The sequence below is a fragment of the Anser anser genome (genome assembly GCF_964211835.1).
Source record: "Anser anser genome assembly, chromosome: 1".
NCBI classification, from domain to species: Eukaryota; Metazoa; Chordata; class Aves; order Anseriformes; family Anatidae; genus Anser; species Anser anser.
In genome coordinates, this window is record NC_139720.1 from 55,768,137 (window position 1) to 55,789,347 (window position 21,211).

Sequence of the window (21,211 nt, forward strand, 5' to 3'; positions counted from 1 at the left end):
CCAGATCTGCCCTGGAGCAATGCAGCTATGGAGGGGACTGGTGTAACAGGGCTCCAGCTGAAAGCTCCTAAGTGGAAGCATCCCAGCACAGCTGCCCCGGGAGGGTGGGTGCCCTGCAGGCAAACAAAGCGGTGCTCTTGTTGAGCTGATGAGAAGACAAGTCCCAAAGCGAGCTCCCCTCCGCCCAGGCAATGGGTTTGCAGGGGAAGGAGGCTGGGGCCTGCATCTTTGCATGGAAAAAGTAGTGCTCGAGTACCCAGGGGAAACGCTCCCCATGAGGCACCGTTTCAGAGCTTGACAGCTCCTCCTGCCCCTGCTAGCATTGGAGCCACCACCAGCCTTATGGCCTTGGCCATAAAGGGTCGGGGGGTTAAGTGCAAGCACCCCCACTTTGGGCAGCTGCTACTCCCCAAAAAATAAACCAGACATTTCCACACGCTTTGCTGGGCCTTCCTTCAGGAGGGAAACTGAGGCAAAGAAAGGTGGTGTTGGGAGGCAGGTTGGCACTATCAGGCTCTCCAAGCGCTAGGCGGCACTGCCTTGCCTGCTCCTAGCCTTCTTCAGGTCCTCTTTTTATCCGTCTCGTCTCCCCCTAGGCTTTCAAAATCCAGCTCCAGCTAGTCCTGGACACGGGTGAGAAACGGGGCAGAGGGCTCCAAGGCAAACATTACGCCCCCACTGCCCTGCACACTGCCCAGCCCACCTCATTTATGTCCCTGGGGGGGCAGCTGCATGCTCTGAGGAATGAGTCACGGGTTAGGTAAACGGGCAGAATGCAATTAGCAGCCCTGGGCATCAATTACCAGCTGTAATAGCCTTATACGAACCCCTTGTAAAGTCACCGAGAGCAAATTTTCTCCCTCTGGGGAGGGCAGAGGCCGAGTGGCAGGTGTGTCCCCGCGGGAGGTCACCAGCCCTCTCCACGCTGTCCCAGGGGAGCTGCAGCAGCATGGGGTCACCTCTAGTTTTAGGAGTGTTTTGGTTTGTACATGGTCAGGTCGGACCCGCTCTGCTGCCCAACACCATCAAGGTTGATTTGGGCCACGCTTGCAGCCCCCAAAGGGCTCTTTCGGGGATCTTCCACCTGTGTCCCCCTTTCTCTCCCAGAAGACCTGGGACAGGGATGGGGAGGTGCTGCAGGATGCTTAGGAGCCATGGAAGCTGCCTGTACCTCTGCCTGGGGCTGCAGCTGTGAGGCCAAAATCCTCAAGGAGGGTCATTTCTGGCTCTGGAGCAGTGGCTAGCCATGGGAGCAACCACAGTATTTGGTGTGGTGGCCGTGGTTCGGTCGTGCCAGCTTCATGTCTCTGCGGTAATGTAAAGCCTGAAGGTGAATGACAACCCCCTGCCCCAAATTGGCGTAAGAAAACCTCAGTAGTCAAACAGATCTAAAAATAAAGCCTGGAGGGACCCTCTGAAGGGGTATGGGAGATGCTCTGGAGATGTTCTTGCTGCAGGGGAAGTCCAGGAGGCTTGTAGACTAGGAGAAATACATGAGAAGAGGGTACAGAAGCAGATTCGGTGATTTCTTCCTTACAAAAGAAAAGGCTGGAACCAGGGACAGGGCTGGGGTGAAAGTGCATGTGTGAGGCCTGGGGAAACTGAGCACAGGGTTTTGGTAATGTGGGGAGGTCTTCCCTGTGTCCCCACCACATGGTGGGAGTATGGAACAGAGGAACCCTGATCCCTGCCCTGCCCCTCTTTTATAACATCCCATGATCTGGCATGTGCACACTGGGGGGGCTTTGTCACACGGCACACCCTGCGAGCCAAACCCCCCCTCCCCCCCAGTCGTATTCCCTTTTATTTTTATTTTTTGCTATGCCCACAGCTTGCAGCTCCCTCAGGAGGCGCTCTGATTTCAGCAGCTTATGTAGAGCGCTGTCCTCCTGCTGTCCCCACGCTCGCTTCTCCACCGAAGCTGGGGTGGGGGTGCAGAAACCAGCCCCCCCCATCCTGGTTGCTTCTTCGTACCCCCCATGGGACAGATGTGGTGCCGGGGGAAGGAGCTGGATGTGCCAGTTTCCTACAGGACTTGTCTGGGGTTCTCTGGAGAGGGAGAGGGTGTATGGGGGGGTAGCAGGAGACCCAGAGTCCTGTTTTGGGGAGGCAGGGTAGGGTAAAAGGGCAGGGATTCAGAGCGGTGCCCACGGGAAAGCTCTGGGGCCGGGGGATTTTGTGCAAAAACATGCTTCTTCCAAACAACAGTTCACCTGAACCCGCACCCGTTCCCCCTTCCCTCCTCCAGTAACAGCGAAGGGCTGTGCAAGGCTTGGGGCCCCCCATAGGGCTGGGAGCCCCTCCGGGAGCTGGGCTTTCACAGGACCAGCAGTCAGGCAACAGGTTTGTCCTCCCACATCAGCTGCTTTCCACCTGGGAGAGGGCCCAGCCTGGGGTCTTGGCACAGCGGGTGAGGCGAGGCAAACCCCGCTTTCAGGCCGGGGGCTGCCCCCCTCCATCCTCCACCCTCCATCCTCTTCCTCCCCCGGGGCTGGCGCTCCGCCCCATGCCCGGAGGCGGGACCGGGGCTGGCAAGGAGCAGGACCGAGCTGCACAGAGGGAGCAGGTGGACAGACAGACAGACCAGCTGCTCGCAAGGCACCCAGCCCCTTCCCACAGCCCTGCTCCGGCCCCATACGTCCGCCACAGAGCCCCTGGCTTGGATGCGCAGGCTGGTGTCTTCTGGGGAACTGATGTCTTCGGTCCGGACTCCCCCTCAATGGCTCTGATCTCCTCTTCCACCCTCTCCACCCCCAGCCCAGGACCCTCATCCTGTCCGCCAGGAGCAGGGATGCTCGCTTTCCTCCTGGCGAGCTGTACCAGCCACCCACCAGTCGCCCTGGAGTATTTTCCTGCCACACGTCCCTGCCTCGCCGGGTGATCAAGCCCCCTCGGTCTGTGGAAATTCCCCTCGCTTCATCTCTATCCTCGGGGACTGCTGTAGCTTTGGATTTCGGATCTTCACCCACCCCAGTCCTTGGCCTCATCCTATTTGTACCTCGCTCTCGGCTCGTCCTGCCCCGCAGAAGGCTTAAAGAAGTGTGGACAGATTCCCGTGGAGTTACGTCAGCCATGGGCCGCCGGCTCATCCGTGGTCTCTCTGGAGCAGCAGTCTTCCTGGTCAGCATGGCCCTCCTCGCCGTACGGCACCGTGGGGCTCAGGAAACATCTGGGGAAACATCCCCAGGGCTCAGAGAGGGGATGCCGGAGAACCCAGAGCGATGGACGCATGCACGTTCAGAAGATGCCGTGAGAGGTGGTGGCAGGGGGCAGAAGAACTTGCAAATCCAACCTCCGGAGGAATACGGGACCGAAGGAAACCTGACACTTGGAGACATCTTTATAGCTGTGAAGACCACCAAGAGATTTCACCAGAGCAGGATGGAGCTGCTCCTGGACACGTGGATATCCCGGGCAAGAGAGCAGGTGAGCGTGTGGATTTGGGCTGCAGAGGGGTGCTTGGCGGTGGGATTGGGGACGGGGTGTCCGTGGGGAGGGACAAAGCCAATGGAAGGGGAAATTGGGCACTGTGGTCCCACCCTTTGCCTTGTTTTCCCTAACTCTCGCCTCTGTTCATACTGAATGGTGGATGCTACCCAGCAAAATGTTGCTTTGGTACCTGGTTCAGGGGAAGGGTGGCCAGAGAAGCTGAAGAGCTTCCACTGGTGGCCAGGTTGTGGTGGTCAGAGAGGCTGAAAAGCCTGTGTGGGCTCTTCACATGAAGGCTGCGAGGATGAGTGCTCTCAGCAAGCATCGCCATCCTCTAACCTAATCCTGACTCTTTTGGCTTGAGGTGTAGGGGATTTGCTTTCATTTTCTTTAACCACTGACACCGCAGACGGCCCCAGCCACACCGGATGGGGAGCGCAGGCCTTCCAGGACCCGTCTGAAATGGTGGCCTTCTGCCTCCTTGTGCCATGAGTTTGCCAGGTTTGAAGCTGAGGCTCCCCCTTGTTTAACGAGATGAGTTCAGGCCTCAGCAAAGAAGGTAGACGGGGGTGGAGGTTTTGGGTAGGAGAGCGCTTGAAGCAAGGCAGGGTTTTCTGGGTAAGGGTGGTTTTCCACTTTCTGGTGCTGCAACCGTCTGGTCTGCTGCGGTTGTCACAGGAAGCCGTGTCCTATTTCGGGCACACTTCCTCTCCTGCCTGCGCGTCCATCTTAGCATCTGAGATACCCTGCTTCCTCCTCCAGATGCACTTCTCCTCTCCACCCACCCGTTCCTGCCCTCAGCCCAACGGCTCTTTGGAGAAGCCAAACCACGCCGTGTGCCCACGCCGGCATCAAACACCGCCAAAAGGGCTTTTGGAGCAGGTTTGCAAGGAGCCCCTGACCTTGCCCTCCTCGTGTGATTGACAGACAGACATCTGGCCATCCTGCAGATGGCAGGAATTAGACAGCAGCTCCCCACGTTCACCTGGCCGTCTCTTTTTGACAGACAAATGAAGTCCCAGCCTGGGAAGAGGTGGTGAATTTTCTGTGCTGCTGCCAGCCCAATAGGAAATCTCCACGAACTGAGCAGGAGAATGGGAAGCGAGGGGTTGAATGGGAGGGTCAGTCATTTTTAAAGTGCTTTTCCAATGTTATCAGATTCTGTTGGAAGCTCAGCGCTTTCCTTCCCTCCTGTCTGCTTCCCCTCCTCACCTCCCCCCCAGTTTTCAATTTTTTTTCTTCTGCTTTTTTACTAAATGACCTTAAGGGCAGGGGAGGGGGAGGGAGGCAAAGAGAAATACATGAAAGACAAAAGTTTTTTTCTTTTATTTAAAAAGCAAGCAAACAAACAAACAAAAAAAGGCAAAACTCTGTAGGGTTGTACTTGGAGGTAGGGGAAAGGGTTAGTTTTGAAAAATTGACAATATAGAAACCCTTGCTTAGCAGGAAAAAAAATAAAAAAGAAAAAAAAAAGAGAGAGCTCTCAGCTTGCAAAGGTTATTTAATTGTTGTGTGGCTATGGACAGGTTGCCAGAGCTCCTACTGATGAATTTTTATAGAGAGACATAGACTTTAAAACCCAGGTCTTGGAAGCACCGATGTGCAGGAACTGTCTTCTAGGGCTGACCTGCCACCTTGCTCTCTTGCTGGCTCTAACTCACAGCTGGAGACTGATTCAGCGTGTCCTTCTCTGCAGGTAGCCAGTGGAGAAATTTTGGCAGCTGGCTGTGCTCCTGATGCCAAGCCTGGCTTCAGAGCTGGTTACCTGCACGGTGTCCTCCCGGAGGAAGTAACGCAGACCTCAAAGGCCAGGCTTAGGTGACTGCACCAGGAGGCAGGACCAGCTGTGGTCTTTTATGATTAGGAGAGATCGCACAGGAGCCAAATTAAAAGTCTTCTATGTTGGACTCTGTTCGGGTATAATGACAGAGAGAGATTTCCCCTGAAGCTGCACTGTTTAAACATAAGATGTTCAGCTGGTGGGAGGTGGAGAAAGGGAAGTACAGGGTGGGTGCTCTTCCAGGAGCCAGACCGTGATCTCTCTCTTGAGAACTAATCCAGTGCAAACTTTCCGCTGGAACTTGCTGTAGAAATCATTTCAAGGAAAGGCCCATTACTTAGAAAAGGCTTCACCTAAGCAGAAGTGTCAGTTTTGATGACTGTTAAGGCTGGACAGCATCTTGAAGTGGCTGACACTCTTAGCCCTGATGGTTTGGATGAAAATAAGTCTCGATTTCTGGTCTGAAATGGCATTTCGTTCGGTAACACAAACTAATTCTAGCAACCACCCCTCCTTACAGCAAGCCAAACATCCAACTGATGGAAATGAAAACTTTGAATGACCCATCCTCAAACATTTTTCACATTTTGAGTGCTGTGAACACAGTGTAGACTTTGAATCTCTTCTCTGCCCAGACGCACCATTAACCCTGTTCACGCATTTGCGTTTTGGAGGCTGTTTCTTCCTGGAAAAGGGATAGCCTGGGAGATTAATGTGACCCTGGACTGTCAGGTTCCAGATGTGTATTCCCTTTTTCTAGTTTTTATTTGTTTGTTTCCAAATTTAGGCTGTGGAAGCCTCAACATCTAGTGTTTATCCATGACGTGGGCACCTGTGTTCATGGAGAGCTGCCAGGCCAAGCCCTTTGACACCAGCAGCTCTGTATCACTGCTAACGCCTCTGTCCACCCTTTCCCACCCAGCCATCTTCTCTGCTCCTACATGGCCCCATAGATGGTCTAGTGGAGCACAGAAAGGTGGATACGGTAGAGAGGCTGCTTCTCTCCAATCCAGCCTCCACACTCGTAGCCCCCTTCTTCCAGTTCTGTCAGAGTCTGGTGTTTCCCATGGTGATGCTGCTCCTTCAGCCTTGGGTTCCTGCAGAAGCACGTCAGGTGTCTGCAAAACAGCATTCCCCACCTCGCATCAAGAGGAAGGTGGGAGCCTTGGGGTGTTTTCACAAACAGGAAACCTAGAAGAAGGTACAGATCCCCATTTTAAGGCAGTCAGATATGACGTTGGCTAGGCACATGATTTCTGGATGGTTTTATACCTGTAAGCAAGTCATTTCTAGCAACAATATTTCTGTTTTTTGAAAACATCAGGAAGTTTCAAGGGTTTCAGAACTGTTTTCTTAAGATGAATTATTTGTCATGGTGGAAATTTCTGCCTTTAAATGTGCTGGCAAGGGAAATCCCATGTCACTGCGAATGCCTGCCGTGCCTGAACCTTAGAGTACAGTCGCCTGACCCAGTGCAACTCCTTCACTTGAAACTTTGCTAATTGCTTCCTGTCCCCTGATTACCTTGGAAATTTCTTAAACTAAGCAGGTCTATCACTGGGGTCATGTAGGACTGTGTGCACGGTCAGTTATTGCAATCAGCCGTGGGAGGGGAATTCACCAAGTCACTGCAGCTCAGACATTTGAGACTGTGAGACCATCCTGCCATCTCTGCTCAGCTGGGTGGTCTCTGAGGGTCCTCCACTGCCTTCCTTGCGTGTTCAGATCATTTCTCTTCCCACACCTCGCTGGCGGGGGCACATCACCCAACCCAAATGCAAGGGGAATGCAGGGAGATGTAGAGAGAAGGACACTCATCTCATCAGAGCAATGACAGCTCCTACGAGCTGGTGTCCATCTGCCTTGTCCCTTTTGTCCCTGCCCAGGTGCTGTTTAACCAGCCTGTAGGCAGCTGGTGGAGAGACTGTTTAAGGCTTGTGCCTCCTTTTTGATTTCATGAAAGCTCATTTTCTGCCTGAGGAAAGCTTTTCTCCCCGAGCCCTGATCCCTGTCTGGCCCTGAGGAGGGGGAGACATGCCACATAATGGCAGAGAGGGGGATTAGAGAGCCTGGGGGTGGAGGAAGAGGAGGAGGAGGCAGGCAAGCGGCAGGGGGCTGTACACACTTATCACCCAAACAGATGTTCTCCTTTCAACTCGAGCATCGTTCAACCACAATGCATGCATTTTTCTGCAACTGACACCTAAGCCAGGCCTCCCTCAACCCTTTGCTTGGTGTTCAAGGTCCCCTTGTCCCTATTCCCAAGGCTTCAGGGAGAAAAAATAAAGCAACACGAGTAGCGATGATGATGGCTGGGGCATGTTGGGTGGTAAAGGAGGTGCTGATCCTGCTCAGGGCAGTGAGCAGCCCCTGCAAAGCCCATCCTGTGCATGGGGGGGAAGCAGCATGAAGCAATAGCAGGGCAAGAGGGGCAGCGTGGGGGTCTGTGTGCACCTCCTGTGATGGTTTGGAGAGCTTTAATTGGGAAGGGGAGCACTGGGGAAGCTGCTGTCCCTCTGCTCCTCTGCTGCCCGGTGCCTGGCATGGGACCATGGCAGCAAGGCCTGCCTTGGGTTGGGTGGCCAGGAGCAGCACCAGCTCCAGGCCTGACAGTAACTTCTTTTTCTCATCTCCCCAGACGTATGTCTTCACTGATGAAGAGGATGATGCCTTGAAGAGAAGAATGGGTAACCACCTTTCCCACATCACCACCTTACTCTTCTTGCCTTCAGTCTCTGAGCTTGCATGGCCTTTGGAAGGGGGCTGGCAAGATGGCTGGCTCCTGGCACGCAGTACAAGCACCCAGGGAGAAAACCTTACCCTGTACCTTCTCTGGCCATGGGCAGGGTGGAAGTGCAGTTAGCAAGGGACCTAGCCTTGGGCAAGATGCTTTGCTTTTTCCTGGCTTCATTTCCTAGGTGGGGGGAACGATGGGACTTCTGTGTCTGTGGGTCACAATGAGGTGGCGATAAGGGCGCTGGTCTCTGCAAGGTGCAGTGGTGGCAAGGGGAAAGTAGAGTGCTGAGCTGATGGCTAAACTCTTGTCCCCATTGTACCATTTGTGGGGTGGAGTCTAGCTATAAGAATCACAAAATGGTTTGGGTTAGAACAGCTCTGAGAAGGCTTGTGTGGAGTGAATGGTTTGGGGTTGATGGGGGAAGAGGCGAGCAGGTGGGAGATGCCCACATCATGGCAGGCTTGGATCAGGGGGCCAAGAGGAAGCTGTCCGCAAGCAAACCTCTTCCCTCCTGCCCAGAGGTCCTCCCCGTGGCCGTGTGGGCCACCCCTGAGCCCCAGCCTTCTCTCTGCCCACAGGCGACCACGTGGTGTTCACCAGCTGCTCCACCGAGCACAGCCACCTGGCCCTCTCCTGCAAGATGGCCGCCGAGTTCGACGCGTTCCTGGCCAGCAGCCAGAGGTGAGCTGGGGCTGCTGCGTGAGGGAATCCCCACGGGGCTGCCAGCACCTCCTCACTGCGATCCTCTTGTGTCTTCGCTCCCGTCTCCCTCCAGCTGGTTCTGCCATTTGGATGACGACAACTATCTGAACCCTCAGGCCCTCCTGCAGCTGCTGTCCTCCTACTCCGCAGCGCGGGATGTCTACCTGGGGAAACCCAGCCTAAACCGACCCATCCGGGCCTCCGAAACGCTGCCCAACAACCAGACGGTACGTTGCAGGGTGGGACAGGGGTGGGTTGTATTTAATACTGTGGCTAATCAGCCGTACCCTGATGAGAGAAAGGTCCTAGGAGCAAGAGACATCAGCTGAGAACACACCGGTCCTGTCTGAATGTGGTAGCATGTGTTGACTCACTCCAGTCTACCTCGAGGAAGGGAAAGTGATGTCCCATGGTGCTGCTGCACCACTGGGTACCCATCTGCAAGGAGATCAGCCTGCCTTGGGCAGCCCACGTGCTGCTGCCTGCAGGAGCTTGGCCGCTCCAAATGGATCAGCCCTGCTCTAGCAGGCTGGCAGAGCTCAGCCTGGATTTCCAGCTAGCCTTCCTTAGCCCCGCATGATGTGATTTGGCCAGTGGTCTCTTCACCTCTGCTTGCTCATTTTTCTCTTTGAGCTCAGAGTGCCATGTTAGCAGCCTTGCTCATCCTGACTTCCCAGCCACGTGCAGAGATCAAAATTGGTGCTGTACTACTAGCAAGTCCCTCTGGGTAGCAGTTTTGGGGTGACAATAGGGCTCTGTTTACCTCTGTTTCAAAGCTGGGTTTCTAGCATTCCCATCTCAGGGAGCATGGTGTTCCTCTGAGCCTCTGCCATTGATTTGCTCTGCTGTTTCTCTCCAGAAATCTGTGCGCTTCTGGTTTGCCACAGGAGGGGCTGGGTTCTGCATCAGCCGCAAGCTGGCAAGGAAGATGGTGCCTTGGGCCAGGTGAGCCGTGCAGCCGGTGGGTATATGAGCCTTTGGGGATTAGGAACACAGACACACAGTGATTCCTGGCAGCATCAAATCTGGATTTGTGTCTGTGATGTTTGCAAGGATGTTTGCAAGGGTGCAGAGTGCCACACGCTTCAAATCTGTAAGCATGTGGGACTGGAGGAAGGATGTAGTGGGTGGGTCTCCCACCTGATTAAAAAGAGACAACAGCAGGCACGCCAGCAGATGTGATCATAGGATGACGCACTCCCTCCTCGCCAACTCCTTTCAGCTCTTGGTTATTCCCCCACCCTCCTTCCCTTTTATTTCAGCTTCTTCTGACTCTTTTCCTAAGTGCTTTCCCTGTCTGTGTATCTCCCCTCACTCTTCCTCTTTCCAATCTCCTCTGCCTCCCTCCTGAGCTAATTTTCCATTTCCCCACCCCAAACCCTCTTACACCGGTCACTGTAATTTCCTCAGCTTGGTACAGGGAGAACAGGTCCCGGGGTCTTGTGTTAGCCCAGCCTACAAGATGTTTTCCAGGATGCCCTAGGTTATGTCACAGGCTATATGTGCATGTATCAACAGGAAACATCTGTGCCAGCCTTAACCAGATCTTTGCATAGCCAGAAAGACAGATCTGATGTACACCAGGTGGTCCTGTTTTTGCTGGTTTAGCTGAAGGCCATGATACATGTGCTGTGTTAGACCCAGGCAGGATAATGGTCTGTGATCCAGGGTAAAATTAAAGTGGCATGGACAGAAAACACCTAATCTGTCATAAAGTCTGCCACTACTGTGTTAAAAGGCCATTTGAACTAGCTGAGAGGTGTGTTACAGTAGACAGCACTTTGTGTCGTGTGGCTGCTTCCAGTTACAAGAGCCCTAAAGCTAGGTTTACCCCGTCATCAAAGCAAGTCTGTGGTGCTACGTTAGGGTTAAGCCAATGAACGGCTCATTCCAGCTGAAAGATTGTCCTGTTCCCTCTTCCTCCTGGTCCTGGCCATGCAGTCCTGCCATTTCTCTTGTGCTGGCTTGTCTGACCCCTGAATGACTCAGTGCAGCTCACCAAACAGCTGGAAAACTAACCTGGCACAGCCTCTGCCAGCTCTCTGAATCAGCTCGCTGAGGATATATATCAGGCACAACATCAGATACTTGGTGGGACAGCATGGCCGGGCATGGTTGAAGGGCAAACACACTCCCACGTCTTTACAGGTGGGACTTGGGGATTTCTTGCCTTGTTCCAAGGTTTACTCTGCTTTTCAGTGACGTGGTTGCCTATATCCCCCACCTTCTTCTCCTAACCCACCCAGCTCTGCTCTCTTCCAGTGGCAGGAACTTCCTGAGCACTTCAGAGCTCATCCGCCTGCCGGATGACTGCACCATGGGGTACATCATCGAGTGCAAAGTTGGTGGGCAGCTGCTGTCCAACGCGCTCTTCCACTCCCACCTGGAGAACCTGCAGCTCATTCCCACCTCCCGGCTCACGCAGCAGGTGAGCAGGGGAAACAGAACAAGAGAGATGTGTGTGAGGAAGGGGAGATGGAGCAGGGGGGCTAACAGACACATTGCCCATTTCGTGGCCATGAGGTGGATTGAGTCAATCATCTGCTCTTTTGAGGAGGTTTTCCCCACAAATGGTTCCTTGCAATAAGGACCAGAGGTTTCCTGCAGCACAGTTGACAGTCACAGTGGCCTGGGGTCATTGGTGGGGAGCATGGGTACAGGGAGTGATAGGAGGACTGGGAGAAGTCCTTGGGGGAACATGGCACCGGGACATGGAGAAATGCTGATTGTTTGGGAAAGGGGCTTTACACCATGCCTTCCTTGCATGGAGAGATAACAAGGGGTGTAGGGGGCTTGGAGAGGACTCAAGTGGGGACCATTATGGGAAGGAGGAGAGGAGAGGAGAGGTGGAAGGCAAAGACCAAGCCATCAGAGAAGGAACAAGAACACAAGCTTTTTTTACCCAAAACAAGTTCCTTGCTCCTGAGCTCACCACCACACCCTCCCTGCTCCTTTCTCCCCACATCTCTTTGCAGGTCACACTCAGCTACGGTGTCTTTGAGAACAAGCTCAATGTTATCGAACTCGGTGGTCCCTTCTCACCGCAGGAAGATCCCTCAAGGTACGGGGCATGAGTGATCTGGGCACGCTGTGGTTTGAGCTGTCAGACAATAGGCTGGGAAGGGGAGGCAGCTAAATGACGTGCGGGTGGTCTAGAGTGAGGAACAGAAACCTTGCAGCCACATGGCTTATTGGGTGAGGAGCACACCAGCATCAAGATGTTTGTGAACACTTACAGACTTTGAAAACCCTTTTGGATGAATGGAAAGAAAAGAAGCATCGTAACATTTTATTTGGACAGTTACTGAGCCAAAAGTTTTACCATTTATTTCACACTGAGAACGAACAAGCTAACCTTTTACCTCTGGGACAGGAACTGAAATGTTCTTCTAAACTCAGGAGAAGAAATTCTGCTTTATTTTACTTTGCTTTGCTGAGGAAATTGAAGGGAGAAAAGAAAAAGGTTTACTTCAGGATGACCGCAAACAAAAGTGTTCTTTGATTTACTTTCTCTGGTTTGAGTGAATAAACCTGAAGTTGTTATTTGTGGAGCATGGGTAAGAAGTTTCTGGCTGGAGATAGCAGGGGTAGGAAGCCACCAGGCAATGAAAAGAGCATCCAGAGAACCATGTAGTGGGGGCTGGTGCAGTGCCCACTCGCCTACCCATGATCAGGGTGAGCCATGGGCTTGGGCTACATGGTCCAGAGCAGGGATTCAGGTGTTGGAGGGAGGCTTGGCTGCCCCGCTGTGCCAAGATGAGGCATCGTAAGATGAACAACCAGTCCTCGGGCACTGTAATGCGGGGAGAGCATCTGATGTGGGATGTGGCACGAGGAAGAAGTCTTCCGTTCTTTAGCTTTGCCCTGCAGTAAAAACTGCCACCTGACCTTCCTTCACTCTTTCCCCAGCAGGTTTCGATCGCTCCACTGCCATCTCTACCCCGACACCTCCTGGTGCCTGCAGGCTGTTGGCTGGTGATGCCCAAGCATCAGCTACAGTGGGTCCTGCCGATCTTGTGCTTGTAGGGGGTGAGACATGGAAGAAACTCAGCGCTCCCAACTTCCCCTTTGCTGTGGCAGTCTTGGGTCCTTGCTGAGTACTGGTGACATGGGACAAGAGAGATCTGTGCCAAAGATAGATAACGTGGGCTGGACATGTGGATGGGCTTCCCATCTGTGCTGGGATACTTGCGAGGGATGGGAGCAGTGCGATCTCCTAAGCAGAACAAGGACTGGGCAGTGACTGCTGTGCATCTGGGTGGAGATGGGGATGTCTGCTCCTTGCTGTGGATTCATCTTGCTGGACCATAAAGGCCCTGGATCAGGGTACCCAGTGCCAGAAAGGGGTTCACTGAAAGCGTACTTTGTCTCCAGCCTCTCTGAGCAGGCCCCCTTCCTCTGTATCTGCTTGTGCTTTCCCCATTTCCCACTTTTCCCAGCCACAGCCCCTTGGCCGAGTCTCTGCCTAGTTGAACTCTGACTCTGCCCTCCCTTCAGAAATGGAAAATGTGACCATTTCTGTGCTGAATGAGTGCTGGAAAAGCATAGCTCTTGCCTGACTGAGGGCAGATGGGCAGGAAATACAAGAAATCAGGAATCCCCCTTGGCTAGGACAAGGGAGAGGATGTGGAATGGGGAAGACAGTAGGACAGACAGAGATGAGGGTTGTTCCTTTACTCAACATTGAACGCTTGATCTTGGATGGCCCTGCATTATTCCTCTCTTTTTACCTTCTTGATATGGGGTCAGGATAATCTTTTGCTCTAATTACCAACCTGTCGTCTGAGATTAGACTCCAATTCCTACCTGTGAGAGAGGAGACATAGAGGATTAGAACTGGCTGAAAGAGAGGAAAAAGGAAGAGATGGAGAAGGAGTGCTCAGGAGCGGATTAGAGGTTACAGCTTTATAATCTTCTCTGTGCCCCGACTGAAAAAAATTAAGTCATGAAGGAATGGAAACAGCAGGGCAAAGAGCTTTTTATCTCTGCATTTCTTTCCTCCAGATGCTAAGAGCTGCTTTCTGCCTTCCTGCTGTCCCTGCTGAGCGTAACAGGGAGAAGGAGCCGGCCCAAATAGGTTACGAGCTTTCTGGCACATTTACGGGGAGCCCTCATCTCAGCACAGATCCTGCCACGAAAGCTGGGCAATTCTGCTCAATGGGGAATGAACTTTGGCACCATTTTGTCCTTGTACACATGGATAAATGGCTGGGGGAGAGCGTTGCAAGGGAAGCCGGAAGGCGAAGAGGCTGTTTTAGATGGCAGGTGGCACCACAAACAGGTATTTCTCTTTGAAGAGTGTTTCAAAACAGGCTGCTGGGATCTGTGAGAGATTCCTGTAATCTCTGGATGAAAGAACAAATGCCCTTTCTCCAAAGAGCTGCTCAGCTTTGATGCTGCTGATCTGACTAAGCCTGCTGGTGGGCTGGAGGAGCCAAGGGGGACTATCGCTGTGCCTCTACCATGTAAAAAACGGGTCACCCTGTCACCCCGTCCCACCCTCACCCCCCCAAACAACAGCATCCCCTACACAGCATGCACAAAACTTAAAGGTAAGGCATCAGAAATACCTTCTACCTCAGCAAAGAGGGACCTAGATATAAATGAGCACTTTAATTACTGGCGAAGAAGAAAGCAGGCGTTTGCAGAGCTGTTTTCCAGCCCGGTCATTCTTGCGGGCATTAGCCAGCTTGTGAAGCAGCAGAGAGCTCTGCTTTCTTCTCTTGCACAACGTGCCTTTGAACTGGAGAATCATGCTGAGCAGGGGCAGGGGCTACTTGATGCCATTGACCATTCCTGGAAAACTGCAAAGCACTTGTCTCACACAGCTATGTGAAATGGAGCTCAAAATAGAGACAACCCCGGCGTTGGAAGGTAGCTGCAGAATAAAGAAGTCCCGCCCAAAGGGCGAATGATTTTGTTTGAGCTTATCCAGAAGACAAAAAATGTTTCCATGAGAAGAAATAGGAGTCTTCAAGAGAAACCTACACTACTTGGATGTTTTCTTTTTTGCCCATTCAAGTTCACAGCTGTGTTGTTAATTGATTCTTGGCGTTAAAATGCCAGCCCTATCTGTAGGTGTCCTGATGGCAGTTAAAGCACAATCAGATTTGGGTGCCTGGGGAAGAAGAAACTGGTCCAGCACACTCGCTTCCCTGGGAAGAAAGTGGAAGCTTGCATTGAATCCTGGCTTCAGCTGGTCTGAATTGGGCTGGTGCCTTTTGCATGGCTGAAGATCAGATGTTAAACGGGTTGGGTCCTTGAGCAGCCACACGGGGATGGGTTTAAGACCAGACTTTGCTGCTGGAGCAGTGCCACTTCTGTGGGAAAGGTCTCATAACGAAACTGAGGAGAGATGAGAATCTGTCTGGGGCAGGGCATCTCTTGGGCTGTAGAGAAACAACTGACAGAAAAGCCCTGCTATGCCTGTGACGACAACGTGCTGGAAAGAAAATCGTTTCTCAGAGTTGGCAAAAAACCCCCCACCCAGGGTTTCTCTAAGAACAGAGAGACAGCTTAAGGGGACATTCTCCTCTTGAAATCTGATCAACGTTAAAACCTGAGTTAAAATTAGTTTCAGGAATGGTTCCTGCCCCTGGGGCTTGCTGTCAGATGTTGTGGTTTTACAGTTTCATTTTCCTAGTTTATTAAAATGTTTAGCTGCTTGGGAAAATGAGAAACAATCTTATGTGAAACTTTTCAGGGGTCGGTCTTTTTTTTTATTCTACTTCATGATTTTCTGATGTAACAGTCAAAGTTTTTGGAAAGGCTCCACTGAGCCAATTAAAATGTTGTGTTTTTCTTTCTTTCTTTCCTTTTTTTTTTTCTCTCTCTCTCACATTCCCATTTCTCGTTGCAGTACAAAAATCTATCCCAAGAACTAAAAGGGACGGAGACATGGTCTTTTGATTTTACTGGGGAAAAAAATGGGGTCAAAGTCAAAGGTGTTGGCATGACCCAGCTGTTGTACAGCATTAAGTGTAGTTCAGGATTTCAAGTAGAGAGACCTCAGCCTGCCCAACACCATAGCAACGAATGCTATTAATGATGTTTAAGCTGTGTACGGAAGATTCAGAGAAAGGGGAAGGAGGGGAAAAAAAGCTAGTTACTGTATTTGAAATGTAAAGTATTAAGTGAGGCTTTCATGTTAACAATGTCTTTTTTTTAAAATGCTTTCCCCTTAGCTGTGAATAATTTTTATAAGGGAACCCCTATTTGACAGTGTAAAAAATGCTAATGACTCTCCTTTCTTCAGGGGAAAAAGAGAAGTTAGTTGAAATAGGTGGGAAACTGCAGTTGTTGTTAAAGGCTTGAAGGGGAGAGAGGGAAGAATAGCAATGCTAGACAATGCTTCTCTCGCTGGTGCCAACTCCTCTTAACAGCTCTGCCGCCGAAGGAAAACACATTTCTGTGCCTCCCCGAGACGTACCAAGCTTGTACCCAGGCTGCAGCCGCAGCTCTCTCCCCAGGCCTCCTTTGCTAAAGATGCAGCCTTCAAAAGACTAACAGTTCATTAAACAGAAGCCAAAAGGTGAGAAATGGGCATGGGGAGAGACTGGAAGGAATGGAGCCACCAAGAGGAGCCTCGGAGGAGCACATGGGAATCGAAGCTGTGCGTTGGAAGTGCTGATCTGGGGGCTGCCCAGCAAGAGTGGGAAAGGGGGTCCTGACCCCCCAGCCTGGGTGTGTATGATTAGGACTTCACCTTGGAAGAGGTAAAATTGGTTTGGTTGGCCCCAAACCTCTTCTTTTTCTTCTTTTTCTTTGTTTGTTTATGAGAAGCTGACGTGCTTTCATCTGTCATTTATGCTCAATTCCTTGCAGAGGATTTGGCCTTTTAATTTTGAGTCTCCCTATGCCCTTACTTACAATGAAGGCTCTTCAGGCAGTCCCGGGGTGGGATCAACAGCATTTTTCACTCATTTATGTCTTTTGTTTTCCCTGAACAACCCCACAAGACAGCTGGCTTGTCCTTTTGCACCGCTGGCCACCAGGGCTCTGCACACCTGTTTTTGACTCCCAGGCCCTAATTTCGTGTTTACAGCGAGGTGATTGGGTCTCGTTTCTCAGCCAAACCTGAAAAAAATGCTTTAATCTCCTGTTTCTGTATCCATAGTGACAAACTCCCATGTCTGTGCTCTACTGCTCACTCTTTTCTTTATTGTCTTCCACGAACATTGGGCTCCACGTGCAACTGAGCCACGGGACTTATTGCTGTAGGGCAATGTGTCAGTCACAGCTTTGCATTGCTTAGAGGCAACGAGCCTCACGGCGAGTAGAGGTAGACTCTGTCTAAGCTGGTAAAATCCCCCTGCCCCAAAGTACCGGTGAATCACAGATTGAAGTCTCCAGGAGGGAGCATAGCAGGGACAATCTCTGTTTCCTAGGGTGCTGCTTGCACTAGGAGGGCTGAGCCGCTGTCGCTCAGCTGGCATTGCCTCCCGAAGGCTGTTCCTTGACAGCCTGAGCTTTTTGTTGCTCTTCTTTGATCCAGCTCGGACTCCAGGAAAGCCGGGAACTCATCTGTCTCCCTGTTTGAACTGCGTGTGATTAATTACAGACCCCGAGAATGGGCTGCTTGCCTCTCTCGTGTTCAAATTGCCTTCCAGGATTTTGCAAGGCTAAGGAGCCTCTTCAGATGTTGTGTCTGACTGCTCCCCGGTCAAGCCTCCCTTGGTTTTTGCTGGTAGCTGCATCTGATTCATGGTGAATTTGGAGAACAAATTAAACAGAGTGCTTTGTGTGTGGATTTGATGGCCCTGACCCTTCCGCCGCTGCTTGAAGAGAAGACAGTGTCGATTTTCTGCAACATAAGAAAAAGAAGTGAACCTGCACAGGGAAATTGGATGGGGAGAGATGCTGTTGTGCTGAAACCTTGCTTTACCCATGCCACCCTCACAAGTGGGGCAAAGAGAGAACCTGCAGCTGGTGCATCACGTGGAGAAAATGCCATGAAATATCTGTTGTTTGCACTGGCAGAGGATCCAACAGCCCTGGTCACGAGCCAAGGCCAGCTTGTTCTTGGTGATGGACAGAGAGAGAAACAGGGCTGCCCCTAAGCCCGAACAAGCAGAGACGTGGTGGGGAAGGCTTACAAGACCAAAGGGACAGTATTGCCACATCAGAGCGGGGGTGATGAGATGGTATTTGGGATAGGGAGGAGCAGGGATTGGGGAGAAAGGTCTTTCTCCATCCAAAAATGCCATGAAGGAGCTGAAGATAAGCACATGGGGAGGAAATCTATGTCCTCTTCATGGCCGTGCTGGCAAGTGATGAATACTGGCCGGAGGATTGGTCCCTTGAGAGCTAGAGGTTCAATAAAAAGAGGGGAAAACTGGAAAGAAAAAGGCAAAAAAAGACCCTGGACCTTCCTCACCACCCCACGTCTCCCACATTGCAATGAGCTTTGGCTGGGGCGAGGCTGACTGCAGAGGCTGGCCAAACTCTCTCCACTTGTGATGTTTTTTCTTTGTGTGCCAGGCAGGGAAAACTCCTCTCTGAGCTCTCAGAGACCAGTTTCCCAAAGACCTGCTGTGGGGTGCAGACAGACAAGGTCCTGGAGCAGTTGGTAGGGGGAGCAGGGCCCCTTCATACACCCCCCTCCCCTTTTTCCCCAGCATCCAGCTAATGTTGGCCGGTGTCTGTTTTTAGAAAAAGTGGCAGATTCAACAGCTGAGCTGCTTTTCCAAAGGGACATCTAAAACAAACAGCCTGCCATCTGCTCTATTGTCCTGGAATAGCGGCACGGAGGGTGGGGGGAGAGGGAAGGAGGGGAAGGAAGGGAATGAAAAGTGGAGGTGGGGGGGAGAGGGTGGGAATGGGGAGAGGAAAAGGCAGCGAGGGGAGGCAGGGAGGTGAGGAAGAGCTCTGGGGTGTGGGGAGAGGAAAATGAAGGTGGAGGATGAGGGAGAGAAGGAGGAGGTAAGGCAAAATGGGGAGCTGTGCGAAAGCAGGAGGGCGGTGCGGGGAAAGGACCAGGAGAGATGCACGGGGGCAAGCAGGGCAGGCACCTCCAGCACCCCTGGCCCTGGGTGATGCTGAGCCAGAGCCTGACTGCCAAAGAAACAAACTGAACTTAGTGGCCTGGATAATCGCTCCCCTTCCACCCACACAGCCCCCCCGCCTGCCTGCCGTGCACCCCCCTGCCTCTGCCTTGGCTTTTATTGAGTGCTGCAGGGCAGGGATTGAACTCCAGGTTTGGCAGCAGAGTAAATAACAGCAACACTGGCCTCTCCAGCCCAGGAGGGAGGAGGGCTGGTTTTAATCAAAGGTAAATAACAGTCGGTGTTCTCTGACCCTTAATCCAATTTCCTAGAACTGGAAAATAATGTTCCAACTTAGATACATGGTTCTGGCCCACAGGAGAGGGACGGCTGCTCAGCCAGCCAGCTGCTGGGCACTGCACAGCCAAGCAGACCTGAACCTGGGGAGATGCCACAAGGCTGGTGGTTCATCTTGGCTGGCCTGGGACTGTGCTGAGATTATCTGACTCCTCCTGGTGCATTTTCCTTGCTTTAACCATCCTCCTGAATGGGGACAGCTTGCACATCCCTGTGAAATGTGGGCCCAGATGGATAGAGGCTCCCTGGTCTGCTCTGATGACAGGAGAAGTTGGACCCAGCTGATGCCCTGCATCTGCACCTCCGAAGGCCTTCCATGGTGCAGGAGAAGGGTGATTGTGACTCTGTGCTTGCTGTCATAGAGTTGCGGCAGGAAGAAATACATCTTTCTGCTACAAGGCAAGTGTGGGAAAGATTTCAGTGTCGGAAAGTGTTCAACCACTTCCAGAAAAGCAGGACTCATCACACATAATGGTTTCTTGGGAAGACAAACACCATCATTCCCAACGTCCCTCCCATTCTTCCTTCTTTGCCCCAGCTTTTATTGCTGAGCACGATGCCATATGGTACGGAATAACCCTTTGGCCAGTCTGGGTCAGCTCCCCTGGTCCTGTCCCCTCCCAGCTCTTCGTGCACCCCCAGCCTCCTCACTTGCAGGGCAGTGGAAGCAGCAGCAAAGCTCTTGGCTCTGCAAGCACTGCTCTGCAATAACTAAAAATATTGATGTGTTATCAGCACTGTTTTCATTAAAAATCCAAAACACAGCATTGTGTGAGCCTCTACGAAGAAAATTAACTCTATCCAGCCAAAACCACGATAAAAGAAATGTTTGTATTGGTATTAGTCTGGTAACACAAGGGGCTGCAGCAGGGCCAGCTACCTTACAACCCTTCTGACAGATGTTCTTCCAATCAGCTACTAAACCATGTTGTTCTGGTACAGACTATTGGTGTCGCATTGGAAAACCAGGTTGCCGGTAGCTAAGCAGTGGTACCAGGTTGATTTTGGAACAAACAGGTTTGTTCTGTAACTCTGTGCCAATATGGATTTGCGGATGCTCATGGAGCAACTCTGCCGGCCTCTAGGGCACTGCTTTCTCCTCTGTGGGGCAGCTGATTCGCAGTTCTCTGGCACAAACTTTCCCTGTTGGGAAAGAGGCAGAGACACATACTAGAGCTGAGGGCGGAGGAGGCCAGATCCTTTCCAGCCCTTCCATCTCGCAGAATGACCTGGTTCTCTGTAGAAGGGGCTTCAGGTGCTGTGGATACAGAGCACCTGACTGTAGTTTCATGATCGCTTTTCAGGCTAAGCCCTTTCTAAGCCTCAAGGCCACGGAGAGAAACCTCCTCACCAAAAGGACAGTAGGATGGCTGGTCCTTACACTTCGCTCCCACTCACCCAGTCCTGCCCTTAGCGAGTCCAGCCCCAAAATTATTGGCCAGAGCGAGGAAGAGGAAAAATACGTTTTACATCTGTCCGATGGCGTGTTCCTTTCCCCTCTGCTCAGCTCACTCCGGGAAGCACTTTGCTTTTGTAACTGCTCGACCCCCTGGGATGGCGCCAGCCCCCAGCTCAGCACCATGGACAGGGATGGGCCTGATCCACCTCGTCCTGTCCTGCCTTGACTTGTCTTCCCCTACCTCGCCTCGCCTTCCCTTCCCCTGCCTCTCCTTCTCCTGGTTTTGGCCCAGGCTGGCGGGCAGCCTCGTGGTGTGGCACGGCTCTGCCTTGGCTCACAACCTGCACCAGCCCCTTTTTTTTGCTCTTCGCTTCAGAATGAATACACAGCGCTACAGCTCTGCATGCAGCTGCTCTGAAACTGTAGCTTAGATCTGGGTTATTTTTTGCAGATAAATCCTCTTTTCTATCAGATTTGACATCAAGCAATCCCTCCAGATCCCTCCCCTTCTCCCTCTCTGACTTCCCCCTTCTCCTTCTGCCCTGTGTTCTCTTTCCTTGCATCTGTGCCCTTCCCTCTGTATTTCTCCCTCCCCTTTCCTTTCCCATAGCCAGCTCTCAGTGAATATCATTTCATCTGCTCTCTTTTTCCCTGCTCTGCATCTCCACAGTACTCTTCATGTCTCCGCTGCCCTCAAATGTATGTATTCAACTGCTTTCCTGTCTTTTATTATGATTATTTTTCCACTCCGTCTCCTGTTGGTTTCTCCGTGCTCATTTCCACAACGCTGTGAGTTTATCAGAGAGCTGGCTGTGCCACGCAGT

At 52.1% G+C, this 21,211-nt stretch overlaps 1 protein-coding gene across 2 annotated transcripts; it reads left to right on the plus strand.

Annotated features, from left to right (window-relative positions):
- The first annotated feature begins 1,837 nt into the window (after positions 1–1,837).
- MFNG (MFNG O-fucosylpeptide 3-beta-N-acetylglucosaminyltransferase) lies at positions 1,838–21,086 on the plus strand. Of its 2 annotated transcripts, none has more exons than XM_083814987.1 (8): positions 1,838–3,426; positions 7,848–7,896; positions 8,525–8,627; positions 8,722–8,875; positions 9,508–9,593; positions 10,911–11,076; positions 11,624–11,709; positions 12,558–21,086. In XM_083814987.1, the coding sequence occupies exons 1-8, from the start codon at positions 3,073–3,075 to the stop codon at positions 12,625–12,627; spliced, it is 1,068 nt and encodes a 355-aa protein (XP_083671113.1). In that variant the 5' UTR covers positions 1,838–3,072; the 3' UTR covers positions 12,628–21,086. The 2 variants fall into 2 exon arrangements, with proteins under 2 accessions (XP_083671113.1, XP_083671114.1); XM_083814988.1 differs by having other exon boundaries at positions 1,840–3,426; positions 12,561–21,086.
- Positions 21,087–21,211: the final 125 nt, after the last annotated feature.

What these genes read in the sequence shown, in the direction of transcription:
- MFNG (XM_083814987.1), top strand. Translation starts at nt 3,073, where the DNA reads ATGGGCCGCCGGCTCATCCGTGGTCTCTCTGGAGCAGCAGTCTTCCTG. An exon ending in TTCCTGGCCAGCAGCCAGAG is followed by an intron (nt 8,628 to 8,721) that starts GTGAGCTGGGGC and finishes GTCTCCCTCCAG; the next exon opens with CTGGTTCTGCCATTTGGATG. An exon ending in CCTCCCGGCTCACGCAGCAG is followed by an intron (nt 11,077 to 11,623) that starts GTGAGCAGGGGA and finishes ATCTCTTTGCAG; the next exon opens with GTCACACTCAGCTACGGTGT.